Source organism: Leptonotus elevatus, chromosome 4 (genome assembly GCF_054856555.1).
Source record: "Leptonotus elevatus isolate MCC_2025b chromosome 4, RoL_Lele_1.0, whole genome shotgun sequence".
Taxonomy (NCBI): Eukaryota; Metazoa; Chordata; class Actinopteri; order Syngnathiformes; family Syngnathidae; genus Leptonotus; species Leptonotus elevatus.
The window spans coordinates 21,446,891-21,472,677 of record NC_141242.1 but is presented as its reverse complement, the minus strand read 5'-3'; the positions used below and the strand labels follow the sequence as shown (position 1 = coordinate 21,472,677).

Sequence of the window (25,787 nt, the reverse complement as noted above, 5' to 3'; positions counted from 1 at the left end):
GGGTTTGTATGTGTCCTATTATTAAATCTTATTATTAAGTCCAAGTGACAAAATCACATAAGAGACCTGTGGTGACATGCGTCCTATTGGAGAGGACATGTATAATATGGGAGAAATTGGCCCCAGGTCTTAACTCTCAAAAAGAAGTGTAAAGTTGTGGAGCCTTCCAAAATGGCCCCACAAGTTTGTAAAATCCTGCAACATGGGCCTGACCATGTAGCAAAAACAAAAAAACACACACACACGCACATGACCAAAAATGGTGTCCAAACCTTTTCCACCGATTGCTACATACAGAAAAATCTTTGAGGGCCTCTTTGACATCTTCACATTTACTACAATAAACACACTAAAAACAAATCCATCAGTGAAAGTAAAGGTAAACCATGTAATTATATATTATTTTTAGAAATATAATCTCTATTTATTTATGCTACATTCCATACACAGCTATAGGTGGTAGAGCAAGAATTTCAGGATTTTTCAGGATTTTAGTGTGGTTCCTGGCACTGGATCCCACTAGATTAGATCCACTGCGCTTGCTAGCTGAACTGATCAGTAGCAGAATCACATCTACACATCCAGAAACACTAAGAGCAAACTGTATCAAGCTGGCAGTGTTTAAAGTAGTTTTTACTGAACGATCGTTATTGTGGTATGCTTCTTAAATTGGATCTTGACACGGAGGAAAAAGTGGAGCAAACTATTTTCAGTTTCACCGTGTTTTTCATTGGAGCGTTATTAAAAATTGCATTACATTTTTACTTGAAAATATCTTTTTAATAACAGCATGTTGTTAGGTTTAGTCACAATGAGTAGTAGTAGTAGCAGCAGCAGTAGTGGTAGTTGTAGGAATATTTTCCTTTTGGCCAATTTCCACTTTACAGCAAAACTGTAAGCCCTAAAACTCACTCACCAGTTGACATTGTTCAGATTCCGCAATTGAAACAACTTCTAAAGAAAGCACATTTTGTAAATTGAGCAAATGACTGCAATCAGCTGAAAAGAGATGCATGCGTTGCTGTAGGTGTAGTTTACAGTAGACAGTAATCAATCGTGGGTGGCCAGTAAAGTTCTAAAAAAGCATCATTTTGTTTGTTGGAACGCTACAAAGTCCCCTCAAGAAAACCACATTACATTACATGTGTGTATAAAGCAAGAACGGTGCAAAAGATAAAAACGTTTACACAATCATTAGTTTTTTCTTTTCTTTTACAGACAAGGTTTGTGCAATAACATTGTTGTATTAAACAAGCAGATGTCCTCTTGACTTGTTTTCAATTATCAATGTGTATGGAATGTAGCATAAATAAAAAGAGATTATATTTCTAAAAATAATATTTAATTACATGGTTTACCTTTACTTTCACTGATGGATTGGTTTTTAGTGTGTTTATTATAGTAAATGTGAAGATGTCAAAGATTATCAAAAGTAATTAAAAAAATGTGTATGTCCTTAAAATGAATGAATCAGGCTTTTTCTTACATCAGTCCAGGAATGTTGTCTTTAATGCAAGTGTATTAATAAATTTGTCCACATATATTTGTGTATTCAGACTACTTTGCGAAACACATGGGGGACTATGAGGGAGTTCTGGCCTCACTGGAGACACTCAACCTTTCCATCCTCAAAGCCATGGACTTCACCAAAAAGGTAATACAAGTGTTTGATGCTTTCAAAATGCTTAAACCGTTTTGTGTGTGTGTGTGTGTGTTTTGTTTAATAACTTATTTCAGTTTTATTGTCTTCTTTATTATTCTGTCTGTGGCTTAGCCCTGTGAAAACGCAATATATGCACGCACAAACACAAAGGAAAACACCCTAACAGCTGTTTCTGAGTTTGATTGAAATTCTGAAATTCCACTGTATAATAATTGCTCTTAACAGTCACATGACCACCATAGTTATAATAAGTGCACAAATGAAAAACTGAACGCTTTACTACCTGTTAAAATCCTCTAATAAGGTCTCAACGACAAGGAATTGCAAGCCATTGTAGTGATAAGTCACAACATGTCTTTTTCGGGACTCCCTCAACACAACCACATGACCTCCTCCTCCTCAGAGAACAGAGAAGCTCTCAACCATGGGGGGTTGTGCTTCACACCTTTAATGGCCTTAAGATGAAAAAAAAACAACAACACTGTGCGTAGCTTAGAGCTTCTCACTGCCGCTGCAGGGTGCGAAGGCTGCAAAATGCAAAATCCCTTTTCATACCTAAACTGTATTTACCACACGCTTCTCATGCTGTGCAGGTGGGTCAGGAATAATGACATGCATTCACATTGTGGACTGCTGGAAAATATCAAGATGTCAATTTTGGCTCATGTGCATGTGTGTGCGTGCATTTGTGTGCATGTGTCTGAGTATCGTGTTGTGTTCTGTGTATGTGCATGGCAATCAGTTATCCTAGTTTTTCCTATGAGCTATATATAGAAGCTGGGCCACAGCAGCCTCTCATATCCAGTTAAAGCTGCTGTCTGTCCTTTGCTGTGTGTGAGAGAGACAGTGTCCATTGTCTTGGACCTGCTCTGCATGACTATGTCTTTATAACCACCAGCTGTCTTAATCTCTCATCTTTAGCCTACACAACCGCATGCATCCAAACACACACAGGCTCAAGAAACACAAAATGTACATCCACATGAAAGGTTCTGTATGTCCGTTTCTTTTATCTTTAATGCTCGCACTTCTAATATTAACAACCAGAAGACTGCATATTCTTCATTGAACAATTTACTGGATGCCAGAAATATTGAGTGCACAGCTGTGAAGCTTTTTTTCCTGCTGGATGCGGATGGTGGATGTTGGTTTCAACTAGATAAGTGTGCCAGAGTGCAGATAGACAGCAAGACGCCAAGCCACGACAATTCACAGCGACACAACGGCCTTGGGGACAATCCATGTGATTATTGTAGACATCAATTAATTGAACAAATTATTATTATTGTCTTAAAAATATTTTTAATAGCACCTCCTGACCGTGGCACAACTATGGTGGGGGCGATAGATGGGTTAGAAAGTGATCTCTAAGAGGCTGTTCTTAGCGAACAAACTTCCTGGTGTTTCTTTTAGAAGCACTTTGTATGCACCGATCTCCTGCATTTAAATGCAATGAAGACTGCACGCCTCTCTATCTCTGTTGAATGTAAAGGAAATGAGGGAGACTGCTTCCATTGGATGGCAACAAGTTGCCCGTGTTTAATCCCACAAACGTGCACAAATAGCGCAAATGCCGCCATCTATCAGAGTGCCCGTCAAGGAAAACATCCATGCATGCAGTCAGAGTGTGCTTTGTGCTAAACTTTAGAATGATTATCTATGCTTATGAGATACAATAATATTGTAGTTTATCAGTAGTTGAGTAAACTGAGAGGCAGGACTGGTGACGTTTTTCAATCAGAATAAATTCATGAATTGTGTTTTTGCTGCTATAGAAAGAGAACTGTGACTTCCAAAAATTCCAGTTCTGAGGAAACACATTTTGTCGCAATATGCAATGTAAGTATTGTGTAGCTGACAGTCACATAAATGTTCTTCTTAGAGATGTTGGCGGAATCCTCCTTAAAATATAGGATTCTTCTTTTTCTCATTGGTGGGCAAATCCAAAACTGTGAATAACAGCATCTCAGAGGAGAGGTGCCTGTTTTCGTGTAATTTTGTTATCGTGACATAATCCATGAAGCACTGAATAAAATCTCCAAATTGAGGCAGATGTGAAGAGATGGTGGGCTGGGGTTAAGATGGAGCGTGTTATTAGTTTGCGCAAAGTCTGCAGGCTGTGACTTTGCTTCTTAGGAGTCCAATGAGTTTTGATTAGGAGAGTAAATATGGATACATGAGGGGAAGAAAAGAGTGACATAATTCAGTTATACAGTTAACTCTTGTCTAAAGGTGGTTTGCCACTGTGAAGGGTTAAAAGCAGAGGTCAAATTTAGTGTGCAGGCATTTGTGCGATGAATGCATGTCCTTTTCAATACAGACTTGTCGGTGATGGTTGCCCCATACATTTTTCAGTGGCTAGCAAAGTTCAGCATGTTCAATTAGTGAGTACTCGAATTCGAGTAGTATGACTGACTGTGTAGTCGTTGGGTAAAACGTTTAATATTCATTATGATTACCCAGACTGCCAGTGTCTCTGTAGACAGCATTTACCACAACCTCATTTGTGCTTCCAGGTGAACAAGCAACATGCAAATGTGATATTTCCAATATCTTTATGCACTATTAATAATTTTTATGTCAAGGTAACATTCAGCTGATGTGGCATTGTTGCCTGAAGTTATTGCAGACAAGATAATCATGAAGTAATTAGTGTTATACGTAATATATTAATTGATAATATGCACAATTCTAATGATGTATAAAAAATAAAAATAAAACTTTGGACAAACGGTGATTTAATGTAATATAGGCCACTTTGTCCTGGTTTAGAAATCAGTCACAATGATCTGACGTTAACCTACTAGCAAATGCCAGCAAAGATTCTCAATATTTATGTTTCTGGTCAAATAAAAAGTTTGAATTTGAAAACTTGTCCAATTTCCTGAGCTAAATAAAGTCAATAAACTCCTTCTAGAGGATTATTTTCTTACAAGTGAAACCATTTTACTGATATTGATGAGAATTCCAATCAACATTTAATAGTTTACCATTTCTAACATTTCCTCTCAATGTGTCTTGATTTTAGTTTAAACACGTCCAAACCCTTTTGTTTTTGATACAGGAAAAGCTAAGGATATGCAGAATGGGACTTTAAGAAATAAAATGTTGATTTTATATAGTTTAAAAAAGGAAACCAATTGTTTTTGTTATTATGTGAAATGCCATCCATCCATCCATCATCTACCGCTTATCCGGGGTCGGGTCGCGGGGGCAGCAGCTTTAGCAGGGAAGCCCAGACTTCCCTCTCCCCAGCCACTTCAGTCAGCTCCTCCGATGGGATCCCAAGGCGTTCCCAGGCCAGCCGAGAGACGTAGTCTCTCCAGCGTGTCCTGGGTCGTCCCCGGGGCCTCCCGCCAGTGGGACATGCCCGGAACACCTCCCCAGGGAGGCGTCCAGGAGGCATCCGAACCAGATGCCCGAGCCGAACTTGTTCCTCTCAACGCGGAGGAGTAGCGGCTCGACACTGAGTCCCTCCCGGATGACCGAGCTTCTCTCTAAGGGAGAGCCCAGCTACCCTGCGGAGGAAACTCATTTCGGCCGCTTGTATCCGGGATCTTGTTCTTTCGGTCACGACCCACAGCTCGTGACCATAGGTGAGGGCAGGAACGTAGTTCGACCGGTAAATCGAAAGATTTGCCTTTCGGCTCAGCTCCTTCTTTACCATAAAAGTTATGAACAGAATCGGTGACAAAGGGCAACCTTGGCGGAGTCCAATCCTCACAGGAAAAAATTTGACTTACTGCCGGCAATGCGGACCAAACAATCGGTCGTACAGGGACAGAATAGCCCGTATCAGGGGGCTCGGTACCCCATACTCCCAAAGCACCCCCACAGGACTCCCCGAGGGACACGATCAAACGCCTTCTCCAAGTCCACAAAGCACATGTGGACTGGTTGGGCAAACTCCCACGCACCCTCGAGGACCCTCGAGGGTGTAGAGCTGGTCCACTGTTCCACGGCTGGGACGAAAACCATACTGCTCCTCCTGAATCCGAGATTTGACTTCCCGAATATCCCTCCTCTCCAGCACCCCTGAATAGACCTTACCTGGGAGGCTGAGGAGTGTGATCCCTCTAAAGTTGGAACACACCCTCCGGTCCCCCTTCTTAAAAAGGAGGACCACCACCCCGGTCTGTTTAACTAGAGGCACTGTCCCCGATGTCCACGCGATGTTGTAGAGACGTGTCAACCACGAAAGCCCCACAACATCCAGAGCTCTTAGGAACTCCGGGCGGATCTTATCCACCCCTGGGGCCCTGCCACCGAAGAGCTTTCCAACCACCTCAGTGACTTCGACCCCAGAGATAGGGGAGCCCACGTCAGAGTCCCCAGACCCTGCTTCCTCACAGGAAGGCGTGTCGGTGGAATTGAGGAGGTCTTCGAAGTATTCTCCCCACCGATTCACGACGTCCCGAGTCGAGGTCAGCAGCACCCCATCTCCACTATACACAGTGTTAATGGCGCACTGCTTTCCTCTCCTGAGACGGCGGATGGTGGACCAGAATTTCTTTGAAGCCGTCCAGAAGTCGTTTTCCATGGCCTCGTCGAACTCCTCCCATGTCCGAGTTTTTGCCCCAGCGACCGCCGAAGCCGCATTCTGCTTGGTCAGCAGCCTCCGGAGTCCCACAGGCCAAAAAGGACTCCTTCTTCAGCTTGACGGCATCCCTTACCGCTGGTGGGCTCTGTGAAATGCATTGAATACAAATATTGATTGTCCAAATAAATGATTATTCTCTAGAATATTTAATAATTAATAGCTGCAGCCCTACATTCAATCACCCCATTATATTGTCACATTAATTTTTTTCAGAATAAGAATTATTATTTTTTTGCTTCAGGTCCCTGGGATTAACCTTTCAAGAAATTGCTACAAAAAAAATCTAAATTGGTCCTCAAATGATAAGCAAAACTGATTAAAAAAAAAAATTATAAAAAAAACCCTCAGTATTTTCATAGTTATTTCGAGCCTTGGTTATGCTGGTCGAAGTGAGTGTAGTACAGGCCAAGGAACCGAAAATGGATGACTGAAAACAAAATATCCTGACATAGAATCCACTTACTGTTTCAGCCTATGACCTCAGTAACTTGGGTCATCTTGTGCGGTGGTATTCCTTCTTCTGACTTTTTTCCTATGAAGACCCAAAAGAGTGGCAGAAGTTACCACATCTAACAAAGAGGCAAAAGAAGTTAAACAAAGATGTGCTTTTATTAAGTAAATAAATGTGACAAATTGCTTTTACAAGTCAATAAATGTTGTCACGTAGCTGTTGGAGAGGAAAGAGCAACATTACTTGTTCAACACGGCTGATAAAACATGATTTATAGGCACTACTTTCAGGAGGACGTCTGCTTTAAGACATTTCCTCTTTAGAGTGACAGATTGCCACTTATTGTTTCAAGCACTACACTGTAGCCATTTTAATGTACACTATATGAATCACTGAGAGCACTTAGCCCCAAAACGGAGGACGACTGCAGTTGCAATGAAAACTGCTTAAAAGTATGAATGAAGAAAATAGTTTGAGAGTGAATTCATTTGTCAGAGAAACATTTTGAAGATCCACCTAATGGCAGGACTTTGATACCTTTCAAAGACATCAAACTTGTGAACAAATACATTGTCTACAAAGATAGAGCTGGAGCATCAAACTATTTCAGCCGTTCATCCCCTTACTTTTATGACACTATTTATGTCAGAGGTTGCTCTGGAAAACAATTTTAATTGGCTCTGAAGAAGGTGGATTTAAGTAAAAGTCCCTCATATGGGTGTGTATGTGCAAGAATTTATTAACTCTCCTGTCTTGTATAAACGCTTCCTTTAATGAGACATTCTCATTAGTACTGTATTTTCCTTTTTTTTCTGGCCTTCAAGATGTGCGCACACACACATACTACACGTACACGACATCCTGTCATCTTGTTAAGCTTATCTTTTTTTTTTTTTTCTGAATCCGTTCCGGAAATTGTTAAGTGTCCTCCTTCACATCTTCTTCCTTCTCACTTCCTTTTTATCATCTTCTCCTCTTTCATCCCAACTCCATTGTCTGCCAGCGCCCCCACCTCATGCACTTCAACCTAGCCTTTCGTCCTGAGGATTATGGTGAAATAGATCACGGTGAGGGAGGTTTCCGGGATTCAATAACGTGAGCAGGATGAGTAGAATCAATCAATGGAGGAGAAAGGAAAGCGGACACAGTTTTCGTTGTGGCAAAGTAGAAGTAAAAATGGGAAAGGAAACCAAGTAACCGTGGATTCAATAAATAAATTAATTGATAGTTAATATGTGATCATTGTTGGGATAGTTTCTGTTGCAGTGATCCAAAACTCAAACACATTTCATGGGATATATATCGTAATAAACCTCCCTGTGAAATATATTTACATAAACACAATAATAAATAATTCTACAATGTAAATTATTCATGTACCCTTTACACATAGCATGTAGAATGCAATTATCAAATACAGTTGTGTAGCCTATTTACCAATACTCTTTCTTTCTTTTTTTTCCTGGGGTGGGATAATTGCTCCCACATGACTTAAATGTCCAAAAGAATATATCTATTTACTTTTTCATTTATTATTCAGCATGCTAATGTGTAGTTCATGGGGAATTATTATAACACGTTACATTATACGCATACTGTGCATAGGCGTACAACACACATTATACTTGTTGCTACTGTTGCTCGCTGCGGCGGTAAGAAGTTCCATTGTAGCTCAAACAGGGCAAAGAGAAAATAAATGGCACTGCCTACGAATAGTGCAATTCCTGACTTATTGAACTGTATTTTGATTTATATCACGGGTTGACCATTGGCTGCAGGTGATCACGCTACATTGCTTGACCTATCAGTGCTGCAGGGAATTTAGTGTGCTCAGTAGTCGACTTATGGCTGTTGTGATGGTACATTGTGTATTTATTTTTATTATCGTCATCCCTTTATACTAATTATGTCAAGTAAAAAAAAGATAGTTTAGACAAATATGTGCAATATGAATTCTCGTATAAAACGGAGCATATGGTGTTCTACAGGGTTTAATTCTGGGGCCTCTGCTGTTTTCATTGTATCTGCTGCCCCTGGGTTCCATTTTAAGAAAACTGCAGTGGCTGTTTTAAAGTGCTTTATAGAGTTGAGTGATGGGAGTCAGCATCCTAACTGCATGATTTGCAACGCTAAGTTGAGCATTTTGAGTCCAGCACAACTAGCTACCTAGCTAAACTAAATGAACACTAGCATGGAGATGGGGAATACAAGAACACACCACTTTCTGAACTCAAGGTGAAGAGAAACAGATTTGATGAAAAGGTTACTCTCCCTTTTCATTTTTTCACCAGTAAACCCTGTACCTTGGTCTTGAATTTGGAGGAAAAAAATTTTAAAAAATTCAATAAAGAAGGGTTCCGTGATTAATTAATTGTGTGTCAGATTTAAGGCGTGGTTGAGGGTGCAAGTGCAGAGAAGCAGAGGTGAAGTAAAAAAAAAAAGAAAGAAGAAGAATCAAAAACAAGGTGGCAAACACTGTACTGACCAGCAAACAAAAGCAACAAAGTCCAAAAACACAAGTGAGGAAGGCTGTGAGGAAACTACATGGCATGACAGCAAAAACACAGCAGCAACATCAACAAATAATGGACCAATGAAGACTGAACCAAAAACAGGGGACTAAGGTCCCGTCCAGACGGAAGCAAAGCCGGCTTTGCTCCTCAAACAAATCTCGTTCACACAGAAGCATTTCAAGACTTGTGTGTGTCCAAAAGAAGACGCTGAGGACGTTTAACGGCTATAATGTATATGCCAAGTCTGGAGTGGCGCTGTAGCACAGCCACAGGGAGTTAACGGAAAGCGTAGAAGAAGAATAAAAAAAAAAATAATAATTTTTATTGCAATCTACAGAACAAACATGGCTTTGCATGTATCGAAACAACATAAAAAAAAACCAAATTTTAAGCCTTGTTTTTATTTTACTAGCAAAAAAATTACATTAATTAAAAGCTAGGCAATCTTCCTGTCATGTACCAATAGTTCTACTGTATATACTATATAACTTGTCACGGGCAAAGGTAAATTTTGTTTGGAAGCAGCACCTTATATTCATGTTATGTTCAGTTTGGTTGTTACATATTAACACCAAAGGGAACATTTTTACTGTCATATAATTGGGCGGCGGGGATTAGTGGTAGAGTGGTCATCTTGCAACCCTGATATTGTGTGTTAGATTTCAGGCTAGTGTGACCATGGTGAAGCATCCTTGAGCAAGATACTGATGTTGCTCCTGATGCTGCGTCATCAGTGGGTGAATGAGTAGTCAAAATGTAAAGCTCAGTAAAAATGTAAAAGGTGGAAATGAAGTACCATTTATCAGTACTGTATTTTTGAGCATTTGAAATGTATTAAGGGTTGTGCTTTAAGGGCCACTTCTGAGTTTTGAATATTGTCATTTGATTTATCTTTGTCTTTTAAAGGAGAAAAATCAATTGAAATCGGGAATTCGATTTTGGAGGGGAAATTGTCAGTGGCTTTAATTTAAGGTTATATCACCTAGCCCTGCTGTGATTAGCGAATGTGAAATAATGTGAAAAAGTAACCCTTGTAAGCAATAAACAATGGCAAAGATGGCCATCATTAACACTGTGACACAGAGAAGAAATCCTGATATTGAGTCCAAATTGTTTTGTGAGGAAATGGTCATGGACTCATGGTGAAAAAAGGCAGTAAATTGTTTTTTGGGATGAATGGTTGCATTTTGTCAGTATTACAATATAAAAGGAAATGTGAATTTAAGTTCAGGGCTCTGTGCTCCTAGTTTAAAAACAAACAAAAGTTAGTCTGCCCTATGTAGTGTTTTTACATGCTTTTAAGTATTGTTTAAGCGCTGTAGGTGACTGCAGCATGTGGTTCAAATGTTGCCGCCAGTCAAAACAAATAAAGAAGATGAAGACTTTCCACCATCTGTAGACTTTGAATACTAATGCTAAAACACTGACAACAAAGCAATATGCTTCCCTTGTCATGTGCCAAAAACTTGGAAAAGAGACAGGCACATAAACAGCAACAATAGATTTCATAAAATGATTGTAGCCATCTGTTAATGTACTTTCTGCTGATGCAGTGATGGAAAAAGTCTCAAAGGTTAGAAAATGGGTGCAAATGTGCTTTGTGAGGCCAAATTTCTGACACAATTTTACTTTATGAAAATGTATTGAACTGCTTAATATTGATTTGACTTTGTCAGCAGCCACAATGGCGCAATGGTTAGCCCTGTGAAATCAGGCTTCTAGGTTGGATCTGTACTTGAACGTGGCTTGTCCCTGTGCTTGTGTGTGTTCCTCCCACAGTCAAAAAAACAACATGTCAAACAGTGTTTTCTAACCTTTATTGTACCAGGACATACATTTTACTTTAGGAAAATGTCACGGCATCAACAATGAAAAATGTCACAAAAATAATGAATACTGGAGTTATGATGATCTTGTGTTAATTTACACAATAATTGACTTGTGTGTAAAATCTGGAGTAAAATTTAGAAAAATAATGTATGCAATAAAAACAGGTCAAACTACAATTATTAACACAAAAATCAATAAATTTATAAATATAAGTAGCAAGTTTTGAAGTAAATAAATAAATATCAATAAATTAATAACGCAAAATACAACAGACCCCATAAAACACTAAAACAATGCTGCATCAAAAGCCATAGAATTACAATTTGCTTTAAGACAAGTTTTTAAAGTGGAGAGAAAGGGGCTTTGTCTAATGTTTTAACGGAAGGTTGATCTAAAGGGAGGGACCAGCAACAGAAAAGGCTCGACCCCCTCCGAGCCTCTGCTTAGTCCATGGTACCTCCAGTAGTGTCTGGCCCATTGAACTGCAGCACCCTACATGTTCGTAAGGGTGGAGCTGCTCAGAAAGGTAAGTCAAATGAAAGCCAAAAGAAGAAAATACAATGAAAACAGCAGGGGTCCCAAAATAGAACCCTGTAGAACACCTTAAAACAGAGGTGCAGAGCAGGACTCACAGCAAAGCAAAACAAATAAAAAAAATCCGTCAGCCAAATCTAAACCACTACACAGTGCTACCACTAATGCCCAACTGGTGCTGCAAACGAGCCAAAAGAACACTGTGGTCCACCGTAACGAATGTTGTTGTCAGATCCAGCAAAACAAGACATATATAATCTCCAGTGTCATTTGCCAAGAGGATGCCAGTAAAAATGTGTAACAGGGCTGACTCTTAAACTTAAAAACTGATTGGAAAACCTCCATGATGTAATGTTAGTATAAGAAGGAATTCAACTGTGTGTATACCACTTTTTCCCCAATAAAAAAAGAAAAAAGAAAGACATTTTAAAAACGGGTCTAAAATTTGACAGCACACTTTGATCAAGCCCATGAAGGTTTCTTAAGCAGGGGTTGTTTTAGTTGTTGGAGGAATACGCCAGAAAACAGACTGCCGAAAGAAATGAGGAACAGAGTCAATGGGGAGCTGAATGGCTTAATCTGGCGAACCAGATTTAATTTAATTAAAAACAAAGCTGACATACTCACAGCAAGCCATGACTTATTCTGTTGTATGAATGGCAAGCTGTCTGCCACTTTGGTTGAGAAACACTATGTGAGTGAGAATAGTTGTCTACCTCTGTTTATGATTTATTGGTTAATGTCAAGGATGTAACCACCCTTCACCCTACATCAGCTGTGATAGTCTTCAGATTGCTTTGACTCTGGCCAGTGTAGTGTTATAGAAAATGCATGGAAGGAGGAATCAAATAATGTTGCTCTCTTTCCCACATAAACACCAGTCAGATGCTGTTTGCGTTGGAGCAGCCAGTGCTGCAGCACTTAAGGTTTCTAAAGATGCATGCCTTCCTTCTGTGAAATCGTTTAAACGACAATTCTAAACACATCAGACTTGAGTGAGAAACCCTGCTCATATCTGAGAATGTGAACCACTGCAAATTGTTTTACTGTTAATGCGAACGTGAATTATTTTCTAGTGTGTCAAGGGAGCCGACTGGCAGAGTTGTTGTCAGCCGGGTGAGTTGACTGATGAGGTTACGCCCAAGCATGAATAATGCAGCATACTTTGGGGTGAAGAAGAGAGAGTTATAGCTCGGTAATTGGGTGAAAAGAGAACAGATGGAGGGCCGACACTTAAGGAATTAATGCAATGACAGTCCATCCTTCTCTTTATCCTAACTCTTCTTATTCTCTTTCCTACCCAATTTTTCCTTTCCTGTCCTCCCAGCTTTTTCTTTGAGCATCTCCCGTCACTCTTCCTCTTCCCTGATGTCGCATCCATCATTTCCATATCATGTCTCGTGACTTTCTGAAGACTGGCGCAGTATCTGTACTGTGTCAGGTTGTCAGTTTGTGGGCATGACGTCTGATTGGAATTAACTCTGACCTGCTGCTAGCTATTTAAACACTTTCACACTGTTCCAGCCACTTCCTTTTCTTTTCTTTTTTGCAAGGCTGTGTAGGAGTAACCTTGCTCTGCAAGATTAATTCTCGGGTATTTGTGAGTTCACAAACTCCCGAGAATACATCTTGTACTGAGCCCGTTGATTTCCACCGATCCGTAGTGGTTCGGACGAATCACAGAGCAACATTATGTTTGGGGGCGGCATATGCAGCTGTGACGAAACCAGGAAGCGCTGAGTCCACCGACACCGTGGGAAATAAACTAATCTATCATGGACAAATGGACGCTGCAATTAATTATGTTATTGTAGAATCACTCACCAATTCCTTGGCGAATGTTGAACAGCGACGCTTCATAAATTTTGATCTGGTAAAGGCGAGACCGAAGACGACGTCTTTATCCGTTGCCGTGATTGGTCAAAACAAACGTGAACAAGATGCCGCATCATCCAATCAGCTCGAAGTATTGTACAGAATGTCCCACCTTTCCCAAGCAAATCACGGTGAAACAGTCCCATATTGATATTGTGGAAGACTCCCTTAAGTGAATCACAAATCAATCTGGCTATGTCCAGGTTAGTGTAGGAGTACTGGTTACAAAGTTCATCATTTCGTGCTAACCATAACGTCACAGCCATGCTGTCCGTTTCAGAAATGTGCTGGGTTTAGAAAACAGTACAAAGAATATACTGTACAGTGTACTCTCACTTTTCACAGGTGATACGTTCCACGCCCGCCCGTGAATTTTCGCAAAGTGGAGGTAGTAAAATAAATAAACGCATCTACGAAGCCATAACGAACCCACCACACAGTTCCCACTCTTCCAAACACTTGTTAAGTTAGTAAATGTAATAAGAAAAATAGCTATGAAAAAGAAATACAAAAAATCTAAGGGGTTTAATAATCTCTGAAACCCCGTGAAATATCAAGGTACAACACGAGGTAAACTCTACTTTGTATGAATTATGGACTCAAATAAAAATCCGCGATAGAGTGAATCCGCAATAAGTGAACTGTGAAGTAGCGAGGGAACACTGTATACCGTTTTTACTCACATCCATAAATACAGGTCATATTGTATAGTAAAAATAGCGAGAGGGACTGCTCTTAGTGAGATTTGTATTAACTAATGCACGTAAAAGGACTTTAATTTAGACATAGCCATCAACCAAGAAACAAAAATGACTTCCCACTATTTTTCTCTTGCAAGGTTGAGCCAAATAAATGCAATTAGAAACAAAAAGTTTGACAAGTATGGCACTGGATTGTTGACAATTTGAGCAGAAAATAAAATGCTCTAATGAGGAACAAACAAGGAGTAATGATTCAGTTTGATTGATTAGATACATTGAAATGTCACCTGAAATCATCTAAAATTAACTACACTTACACAGGGGCATGAAGACAATGGACGATGAGTCACCAAATTTCCATCGGCAAAGTTGCACATTATTCATGCATTCTCCATGCTCTTTTTATACTCTAGCTACAAAACTTTTACTTTTCAGTTCTGCAGAACAAATTGTGGTTGGGGAGTTAGCTGGATTGTGGAAAGAAGGACGGTTTAATATTGAAGGCATTAAAAATGATAAATTCGTCAAGACTGTGTGTAATAGATTGCTCTGCCTCTACTGTAAACCTACTAAAGACAGTTTCTTTGAGTTAAGCTCAGAAAGAAGAAAATATGACAAACACTCATATTTCCAATATTCTATATTGGACAGACCTGCAGATGAAAGTTCAGTGCGGCATGGCTTATGTCGACAACACTAACCTTCATTTGCAAACAAGCTGACACAAACATGCGGCTCTTTGAAGTGAACGAGCTTGTTGGCTGCTGAGAGCCTTTTAATTTGAATTTTTATTTATTTATTTTTGCTTTGACTATTTCTAATATATATATTTTTTTCACTGCACTGACCCCTCTGCTGTCCCACGATGGCCTCTCCATGCACTGACTATGCATTTCACACACACAAAGATCAGGATACAAGTAGAGGAGAGACAGGGGGGAAGTGTATATGTCAGCTGTTCAACAGAGTGGGGGATAAACATAGACGAGTTTGGATGCATCAGAAAGGAACTTCTCCAAAACAAATCAAATATTAACAAAGAGATGACATTGGATCATCTCCTCTAAGTGGAGGCATTCGTCTTTTAGAATTTTGCGCTTTTAGAATTTTGCGCTTTTAAATACTATTTTTGTTTAAGTGGACATGTGTCCCTATACCCATTGACTAAGTGCCTATTCTGGGCCAGTTGTTTGTAAGGGTTTAGGTCATGGACGGTTTAGTAGTTACTACTCTTTAGGGATGACCCGATCCGATCACGTCATCGATCGGAATCCGGACATTGTCTCCCGATTATAAATATATGAGGTTCTTTTTTTATAACTTTTTTTTTTTAATTAAATCTGGAGTTGTGAGACTTGTGAGACTTCGTTTTTCCACATGGCATCACTTTGCTACAGTGAGACTATTAATGTCATTGAGCGGCGGGGCTAAACAAGGAAATGGCGCCGAGGTGTTTGGAAGTAGAGGATAATAAGTTATTATCATCTTTAATGTGGAAAGCGAAGACGGTGCGACTTGCACTGTGTGCAAAGTGAGCATTTCGTGTGGCGGAAATAATATACAGTAGATGCGTTGCTTCCCCGCTGCACCGCTGCACTTCATTGACGGCAAGCCCCGCCACCATTAGGCCCTGTTGACTTGGAAGTGCTTCGTGCCATCCCGGCGTCTGCGCTGGCGACTCTGGACGCCCTTTGAAGGCAGCCCAGCACCTACCTTAGCGCGAATCCGGAGGTTCGGAGTCGAACGTCCTTTAGTCGTGAAGAGTTGGTTCTGTGAGGGGGAGGATGACCCATGCTCCTGTCATCTTCCTTGACAAGAAGAGCTGTGATCTTACTATAAGATGGCAACTGGAACGTTTTACGATTGAGGCCTTAACCTTGACCTTAAACATGTCTGCATTGTTAACTGTGTGATAAATTGTATCCGTGACTGTGTGATGATTTGGATTTGTGACTGTGTTTTGGAGCTGCCCCCTCTCTTCAGAGAGCAGCTTCTAAGTAACTAGGCAAAAAACAATAAAAAGGAGGAGGGCAGCAGAGTCTGGTTCAGAGTGGAATGGAAATTGTGAGGTCTCTGTCTGCTCTCCTCGTCGAGCAAAAGAATATAACTCTCTTGTCTTCCTTTCTGATTGTTGTCTATTAAATATTTCAGGTTGCCTAAACCTGACAGTTAGCCCATCAATTTGTGTTAAGTAGCATGCTTTAAGACGGCTACAGTAAGTTCTCAAAAATAAAGCCAATCATGGCTCAGTTTGCTGACCAAACCCAGAAAACAGGTGAGCCATGATTAGTCGTTACCTACTTCCTCAGCACAGGTGATGTCATCTTCAGTCGACAGCAAGTGGAAATATTTGTACATGAAAAATAATGAAGTTATCAAATTCATTCTGGATAAAATATGAACTATTTACTGCTGAAATTGGCTCAATTAGTCAAGTATCCCTTTAAGTTAAGTAGGAAAGGTTTCTGTTTGAGAGATATTTATTTTCGTAAGTTAATTTTGTTAGTTTGCATTAAAGTAAATTTCTGGATAACGACTTTTACATGTATTCATATCATTCAAAAATCTGAAAAAATTGTTTCAAGAAGAAGAAGAAGAAGAAGAAAAAGAAAAAGAAGAAGAAAGTAATGTGTGTGATTGTTTTCTGTACAATTGCCTTTATCAATTAGGCACTGAAGTCCTTCCCCACACATCAAGTATGAAATTAAATGACCGAGTACATCTTATCTTATGAGCTAGTGAGAATGGGTCTGTGAGCAATCTGAATTATGCCCCACTGTGATGTAATTGTGGCTCATTTAAATAATACCACCCCCACCAGTTTTTTTTTTTATCAATGACTTGGCAGACAGCAAAAGACAAAGAATTTAGCCGCTTGGAGATGAAACGCTGACACCACAAGTGAAAATACAGTTGCTCTATTTTTTTGCTTTTTTTCTCCCCATCGATTGGACTGCCACATGTAAACATCAAGCATCTATCTGCAACATTAACTTTTGTATTGATTGTTATGGCCAAAAACGAATACATCAATATAAAGAAATAAGCATTTAAAAAATCCACTGCTATCCTATAGAGAGAACACCTCAGCAGTCTGAGATGTGGCATTGTACTGCCTGAAGCTATTTGAAAAGCACAATAAAGAAAGTGCCTTAACAGCAGTATGTGAGTGTGCTGGAGAGGCAGAGAATACCCTAAGCCACATCTTTTCTCAGGAGGATTTGAATTCACTTACCTCTCAACATCTTATCCAGTCTCATGTCCTTCAGTGGAAAATGTACTGTATGGTATAGACTAAAAATATGTATTTATTTTTAGACTTAAACTGTATGCTAAGTATGCTATTAAGTGTTTGTGAACACTATAATATTATATATATATATATATATAAATATATATATATATATCCCGTCCCGTTGCGTAGAACCAACCAGGTGAGCCAGGCCCCTCCAATACTGGCGTTCTTGTGCCAGGTTCGTGTTAAGACTGGACCAAGCACAAAATATGTAGATATATTTTTACGTGGGCTTTATTCCCGACTGAACATAAAAATGTACAGCATTAATCAAAGAAAAAAATATTTGATATATTTGACTCGGGATTTTAGCAAAGGTCAGGATGTCTCGTCTTGTATCCCTCACTATGAATGTTAATCTCAAATGACAGCTGTATTCCTATGAACAAAAATAGCCCCCACAATCTAATAGACAACAATAGAATTGTAGAAAATAGTCAGTATTAGAGAACAGTAGTGGCTTGCTGAAAAAGGAAACAAAAACACAAATGAATATTTTCTAAGCCACACAAGTTCTTTGTAACAGTACAGTGCATGAACGAATTATAACCAACTAAAGATTATAGTCCAATTTTTTGTAAGAGGCAAACACACTTACTTAATGTGTTTCCAGGATATCTTGTGTGAGTGAGACACACGTAGAACACACACGTACATATACAACAAAACAGTGTGCTTTTAAATTAACAAATAGCATAACACACATTTTCATTATTTTGAGTAGTTCAACATTTTGTGGTACTGTATAAGGCAGGTCCAAAGCATGACAATTATCCATTGTCATGAACCTGTTATTGGAGCATGAGTATATATATTTTTTTTTAAATGCAACTTTTCACGTAGACAGTATTGGAGTTTTCCATTTTTTTCTTAATCATTTTTTTTTTTAAATAGACCACCATAAAAGGTTTATTTATTTATTTGTTTGTTTGTTTGCTTGTTTATTTTCTTATTTTAGTAGTTTTAGAAATTGTAGTTACTTATTTCATTTGTTCCATGAGGTAGTCTACCAAATTCTGATGCCAGTCTTTGGCATCTGTTCCAGCGGGGCATGACGAGACGATAACTTCTAAGTCTGAGGGATTTCTACCTTTAAACTGTGATTATCAATTGCGTAAACTGTATGAGTGTGATTGTGCTTGTGCTCAGGGAGAGGCGGTTCTATATGCCATTAAGTGACTAAATGTGTAAGTAGATGCTAGTAAGGGAAGAAATATGCACACACACGCACACAAAGATGTTCACACACTATCTCAGTGCCCCTGCTGGCTCAGTCAATTCTCCTACCAGATTAAATTTACCCGATCTCATCATGTTACGTTCATTCTGTAATAAGCAATGTGAAAGGTTGCGTCAGTGAGGGCCATATTGAGGCTGGGTGTGCAAGACTTCAAATGAATGTTTTCAATGAAGCTGTTGAACCTCGGAGATGTGATGAGATGTGGAGTGGTCCTTCATAACCACAACACATAAGTAGACTGACATTCAACCTTCCCTATGATTTGAACTTCTTTAAAAAAATAAAAAAAAGGTGTGCAAGGAGACACACAGATGCTAAAAATATTGTGTACAGTAGCTAATTGCCAGGCTATGTTAAGGGTCCAAGTATACATTCTCTTGAGTAAGTGATCTGTGTGAATTATAGATCACAGTGTTTCTATCTCAGGTTTTGTGGCTGGGCCCATGGGGCTCATTTGGCCGAAGGGGAGACTGTGATAGGCGTGTGCAGTATTGCAATATGGGAAGAAGCAATATCGGAGTATAAGTGCGATTATATCAGCGCTTATTTGGAGTCTACATTGAAACTCTTCTTTTATTTAGTAAGCTGTATTTTGCTCTATATGTGCCTTGGCACAAATGCCGGTGGATCCAGAGGCTAGATATTTGCCTATTTGGTGCCAATATGAGTGTGAATGATTTGTGTGTGATTGTGTGTGCCTTGCAGCTGGGTGGCAATCAGACACTAGTTTACCCCACCTCTTGCAATATTTGTTATCCTGATGGTCTGTTAATAATAAAATTATCAATACTGTACTGTACTTTCAACCAAAAATGGAATGCCTACTGGGCAGAGTGCCTTCCCAGGAGATTAAATCTCGATTAAGTAATTTGTGCTAATTTGGATTAGTTGACCTAAAGCTAAAAAAAATCTGGAAGATGCAGGTTGATGAGACATCCATCTGAAGCAGCTTCTCACCCAGCAGAACCGGTTGCACGGTATTGGAAGCACTGGAGAAAGGAGCAAAACTAGCAATGATTTAATAGAAAATCCATCAGGCAAAAACAATTTTTTTTATCAGGAAAAAGGCCAACTCTGAAGCGTGTCTGTTTTTGTCCATTCATCCAAAAGAGTTATGATGCCAAACGTTACTTGTGGTTGACGAGGGGCTGTCCAAGAATGTTTGAAGTCAAGCATATCGAAGCCCTCCCCAAACCTTTCCCACAATGTTGGAAGCACAGAATTGTCAAAAATTGTCTATACACAGGCTCAGAGTGTTAATGATTTCCCACAATTATTCGGAAACAGTTTCTGTAAATCTCTGCTTGTGTTCATTTTTTCAAATTTTATCTGACGTGAGACCGGACTGACGCTCTAAAACCGGAGTGGTGAGAGACTAAACAAATCCTTCTTGCAGCCGGCTTGGAGAGTTCCCGTTAACTCCTTAGTTTTAACAGTGTTGCTGTGGGTGAAGATAAAAGGGAGCTTCAACCCATTGAACGGAGAGTCGGCAGGGTAAGCGAGATCTGCCAGTGAGAGGGGCCAAAGGGAGTTGGGTTGCAGTGTCAACGGGACAGCGGCCGAAAGTGGGGACTTTGGCGGGCCGATCCCCGGTTAAAGAAGCTGGCAGGGAAGGGAGTCTGAGCTTGTGTGCAAGTTTGAGGTGCCTTGACGTATGTTTAGTTTCGGTACCAGTCCTCTTGAGAGGGGTTGGACTGTGCCTGTCATGGCAGCAATCCTCGAATCTGTTGGTGGACACCAGAGGTGATGAAGTCGGTTAAGTTGAAGAAGGCTGGTAGAATACTAGATCTCTTTGGCCTGTGAGGCTCCAGAGGTAGCTGATGGGTACCATCAGGCACTGCAGCATTAGTGGTCGCTGGGGTAAAAACTCAAGCATGGGAGGAGTTTGATAAGGCTGTGGATGAGATCCACCCGTAGTTCCCGAAGGCTCTGAAAGTTGTGGGCCTGTCCTGATTTATATGTTGCTGCAACATAGTTTGGACATCATCCAAAGTGCCTCTGGATTGGCATACCGGGGTGGTGGTTTCCCTTTTTAAGAAGTGCAACCCGTTGTTGTGTTTAAACTACAGGGCCATCACACTCCTTAGCCTCCCTGGTAAGGTGTATTCAGGGGCTCTGTAAAGGGTCCATTGGGAAGTTGAATCTTTGATTCTGGAGGAGCAGTGTGTTTTTCGTCCTGGCCGTGGAACAGTGGAAGAGTTCTACACCCTTGACAGGGTCTTCGAGGATGCATGGGAATTCGCACAACCACCAACCAGCCTACATGTGTTTAGTAGACTTTGAGAAGCGTTCAACCATGTCCATTGGTGAGTTCTGTGAGGGCTGCTTTGGGAATATGGAGTACCAAACACACTGATATAGGCTTTTCAGACCTTGCACAGCCAGTGTCAAAGTTTGGTCCACATTAATGGCAGTAAGTCAGATTTATTTTCAGTGAGGGTTGGACTCCGCCCTTTGTCACGGATTCTGCTCATAACCTTTATGGACAGAATTTATTGGTGCAGCCAATGTGCAGGTATGAGTTCCGGTTTGATGGCTAAAATATTGTCATGATCAGTGTTTGGTCACTTTTGTATTTGGTTTTGCTTCATGTTATGTCTTGTTTTCTTGTGGTTCATGTCTTTCTCGTTATGGCTTTGTGTCCACCTGTTTGTCAATGACTGTCCTTTATGTCTACCAATCAGATTCCTCAGCCACTTGTCGTGTCCATGCGTTTCGCATTGTCTCGATACTTTGCTTGTATTTAATTCCTGGTTTCTGTTCAGTCCTTGTCGGTTTATTCGTTTGCTTTCGCTCCCTCGTCCTGGTAGTCCTGCCTATGTAAATTTAGTTTGAGTGTTTGTTTCTTTGAATCTGTTTTGTTTTTTACTTAAAGTGTTTTTGATAGTTTGAAGAGCCTATTTTTTTTCTTAAGTTTTGTTCATTAAACATTTTTGTGTTTCTGTTGCGCACCTCCAAAACTGAGACCATGGTACTCAGTCAGAAAAGGGTGACCTCCCAGGTCGGGTACGAGTCCTGCCCCAAGAAAAGAAGTTCTAATATCTTGAGGTCTTGTTCACAAGTGAGGAAAGAATGGAGCAGGAGATCGACAGGCGGATTGATGCAGCGTCTGCAGTAATTTGGGCTCAGTATCAGTCTGTAGCAGTCAAGGAACTGAGTTGAAAAGCGAAGATCTTGATATACTGGTTCACTGTGCACCTACTCTCACCTACGGTCCTGAGCTGTGGGTCATGACCCAATGAACAAGATCGCGGATACAAGCAGCCAAAATAAGTTTCATCCGCGGTGCGTCTGGTCTCGCCCTTAGAGATAGGGTAAAAATCTCGTTCATCCGGGATTGGCTCAGAGAAGAGCTGCTGCTGCTGCTGCTGCTGCTGCTCCGCTGGCACCAAAAGGAGCCAGATGAGTTGGCTTGAGCATCTGATTAGGATGCCTCCTGGACAGCTTCCTGGTGAGGTTTTCTGGGCACGTCCCACCAGAGCAATGCCCCGGGATAGACCTGTGACAAACTGTAGAGACTGTGTCACAGTTGGCTAAGTTGGGCGAAGTGGCTGGGCAGAGAGAATTCCAGACTTCCCACTAAAACTTCTGCCAATATGACCAGATTCCAGATAAGTAGAAGAAATTGGATGGATGGCTACGTTTAAAATGTCTCAACAGGAAGTGACAGAGCTTTTGCATGATTGTATGTTTGTAGGTTTCTCTATTGGAGTGCTTGTTTAATGATGGGTGAACCTCTGTGTGTACCTTTTTATGAAAGCCATCAACTGAGATAATAGAAGTCAATGCGGCCTGTGTGAACGTGCGTCTCCTGGGAGTGTTTGTCTTTGATTAGAGAGCAGCGGAGAACGGCTGACTACACTGGAACTTTAATTGTCTCCCTGAATCACTGCACTGTGACTTATGACAGTAAAGCTGACATGACTGGTTGACTCTGCTCTCCAGAGTGCAAGTGCAGTCAATTATGACGTTTACATGAGTGTTTCCAACAGGCTTTTTAACATGGGTATGAAATGATTATTATTTTTTTTATTCTGTTTATTTAATGAATTGGTTGCCCTCGGAAGTCTATTTTGAATAATATAAAACCTCTCTTTTACAATACAGTACTGTATCCCCAAAATACTCTGTGACTAACTTTCAAAGGAGAAGTTTATTTAAAAAACAAACAAACAAAATTATATAAAAGTATATTCAAATATACAATTAATTTCAAAAGGTGTGTTGGGTAAACGAATACCCAATACCATATCCTTTTTATTTTTTTATTTTTTTGAGAGAGAGAGAGCTCAGTATTGTTCATTCGGTACCGATTCAACATTCATCATCATTGTACTCTCTCTTTTTTTTTCATTTTTTGTGCGGGAGTATGTGCGTGTGTGTGTGTGTGTGTGTGCGTGTGTGCCTATGTGCGTGCGTGTCAGTTTGTGCTCAATAATTCACCTGAAACCTATTAAAAGTCCCATACAAGTGTTTGAATTTCAGTAGATGCTGGTGTGGTGGATCTGGCATGCATGAAAAACCTCTACCAAAGAGGGGAGCCGTGGACCCCAGCCAGGACAGGGCAAGCACAACCCCCCAGGGCCCCCCAAGCCTCGGCAGCACCAGGGCACAACCTAGGAGCCCGGAGCGCCCCCCCCCCCCCCAACACAGCCCGTGCCCCCAGCCCAACGCAGCAGAACGGGGCACGGCAGGCACACCAGGCACCCCACCGGCCCACAGCCCCCTCTCCCCCCACAACCCATAATCATATAATACTGACACCCAATGAATAAATGACTTCCCAAAGCAAAATTTATTTAGAACAGCAAAGAGGAAGGACCAGTTAACTTGAAGGCTTTTTCTGCATCCAACAATATAGTAACTGCCTTTTTATCATGCTGCTGTGACATACTAATAAAGTTAAAGAGTATCCGAATATTGTTAGTAGAATGACGACCTTTAAAAAAGCCAGTTTTTTTTTCTTATGTAGGCTATACATGTATACGAATCTTTTCTCACATATTCTCTCTGCAGCTAAATACTATCAGCACTTATTTAGGGTAGACTGTTATTTCAAATGTATGGTGGCAGAGCATCTAAGTGCCTCAGTGTATCAAACATGTTTGATCATTTCTGTACTCAGGCGCCACCGGCTCTACGTATGCGCGGAACAGGCGCGAAATCCTCGCTGATATTATCCACGGCGCATGCGCTCTTCATACACCAAATATAGCAGCTCCCTATTGAGTAGATTTCAGAGGCTCCGATGTAGGGCTAACACAATATTTCATGAGAAGCAGCCATCAGTCGCCTTATCCTTAACTCGGAGGTAGCCATCGGGAATGGTCACATGATCTCGAACACGTGATCAACGCAACTTTAAGCAGCTGTGTGCACCTAGTGTGCGCGGAACAACGCTATCTGTGCTCGAGAGCCATCCATGCCGGGAGCCGATGGCACAACTCACGTAAAGAGAAAAATGTCAATATTTTTTTTTAACTTATCATGGTACACGTTTCTTAATTTGCCAAATATTCTATATTTTGTTTAAAAAATGTATAGATTGTGTTGAATGAAAGAATGAGCTGTTTATATTTATTTAAATATTACCAAAAAAAAGCAGCATAAATTGGAAATGTATGCGGTACTCACTAAAAAAATGTAATTATGTTGAAAATCTTCATATGAGTATAGCGCATAAAATAGTCATACATCTGGGTCATCATACACATTTGTGACAACAGGCATTCATGGTAAAAATAAAAAATAAAATACAAATAAAAAAGTAAGAAAACTGTTACTATCTCAGGTATGGAGGTTCTTTTTTTGATGTAACAACGTTAATTTCAGGAGTTACAACTCTTATTACTGCTATACCTTTAGTCCCACTCAGTTTGACTGACATTGCAGTGAGCATGTCTCTTAACTCATTTGTGGAGCTCACAAAAGCAGTAGATGTAGAAAAAAAGTGCTGCATTCTCGATCCTAAATGTCAAATATGTCGCTGCAAATTGGGGTGGCAGCTTTTTTTTAGGGTGGCACCCTATGCCAACCCGGATGATCCGCTCATGGCCACAATGTAGCAGAGCCCTTGGCTAAGACAACATAAAAAAAACTCAGTAGACCACTATAGTGATTTGGGAACAAGGGCTTGCCAGTGAATTCTCTTTATTACAGATCAGTGAAACTTAAAGATGAATAGAAAGTTTATACTTTTGGATACAATTATTCAATATTGCGATATGTGACAGTGTGGATGGAAAGCAACTCGATGTTGCATCTTAGTTATTATCTTTTTCTATGAATATAAACAGAAACAAACCACCCCATTTCATCCACCCCCAGGCCAAATGATAAGATTCTGACTATAGCATAACAATTATGGCTTTTTTGTTTGTATTGGCACAATCGCTAAGGCTAAAATTGAAGCAGTGAATCTGACAGGCAGAGAGTCCAAAAGGGGTTAGGCTGTAGAGAGCTGTTAATCTTGTCTTTCATGAAGTTGATGCAAGTAAAAAAAGTTTTCTCTAAAGGAGAAACTTGAAAGAGAACAATGACAGAAAATAAATAGGATTATGAAAAATGTAACCTCCAAACAAATGAAATACTGTATCTATTCTATGAACAGGTTTATGAGAGAGGAACAAACGTGGAGCAGTTTGTGACCCGTTTCCTCCTGAAGGAATCAGCCAATCAGATCCAGTCTCTACTGAATTCTGTGGAGAGTGCTGTGGACGCCATTGATGAACAACACAGCCAGTCAGGGTGAGCCTGTAGTGCAGTGTGTACCCCCCCCCCCCCCCCCCCAAATATGTGTGTAGGATATTTCAGTTCATATGGTTGAAAAGTTAAGCTTTACATGACTCGTGTTTTTTTTCCCTCTTTGGCTTTCTCACACATTCCGAAAACATGCATGTTAGTTGACATTTGCCCGTAGGTGTGTAACTGTGTACTGTGTGTGCCTTGTGATAGACAGGCAAGCAGTCAAGGGTATACTTTAGCCCAGGGGTGCTCAAGTTCGGTCCTCGAGAGCCCCTATCCAGCCTGTTTTCCACGTTTCTCTCCACTAACACACCTGATTTATGATCAGGATCGTTATCAGA

At 40.4% G+C, this 25,787-nt stretch overlaps 1 protein-coding gene across 2 annotated transcripts in view; it reads left to right on the top strand.

The window, feature by feature from the left end:
* Positions 1–25,787, top strand: part of necab2 (N-terminal EF-hand calcium binding protein 2) — a 121,718-nt gene that overhangs the window by 45,746 nt on the left and 50,185 nt on the right. For both annotated transcript variants that reach the window (XR_015094637.1, XM_086074231.1), the window contains exons 5-6: positions 1,557–1,654; positions 25,313–25,449. Coding sequence is in view for 1 of the 2 variants with exons in the window: in XM_086074231.1 (XP_085930357.1) it covers positions 1,557–1,654; positions 25,313–25,449 (235 nt within the window). In the remaining variant the exon portion in view is untranslated. The remainder of the gene's footprint in view (positions 1–1,556; positions 1,655–25,312; positions 25,450–25,787) is intronic.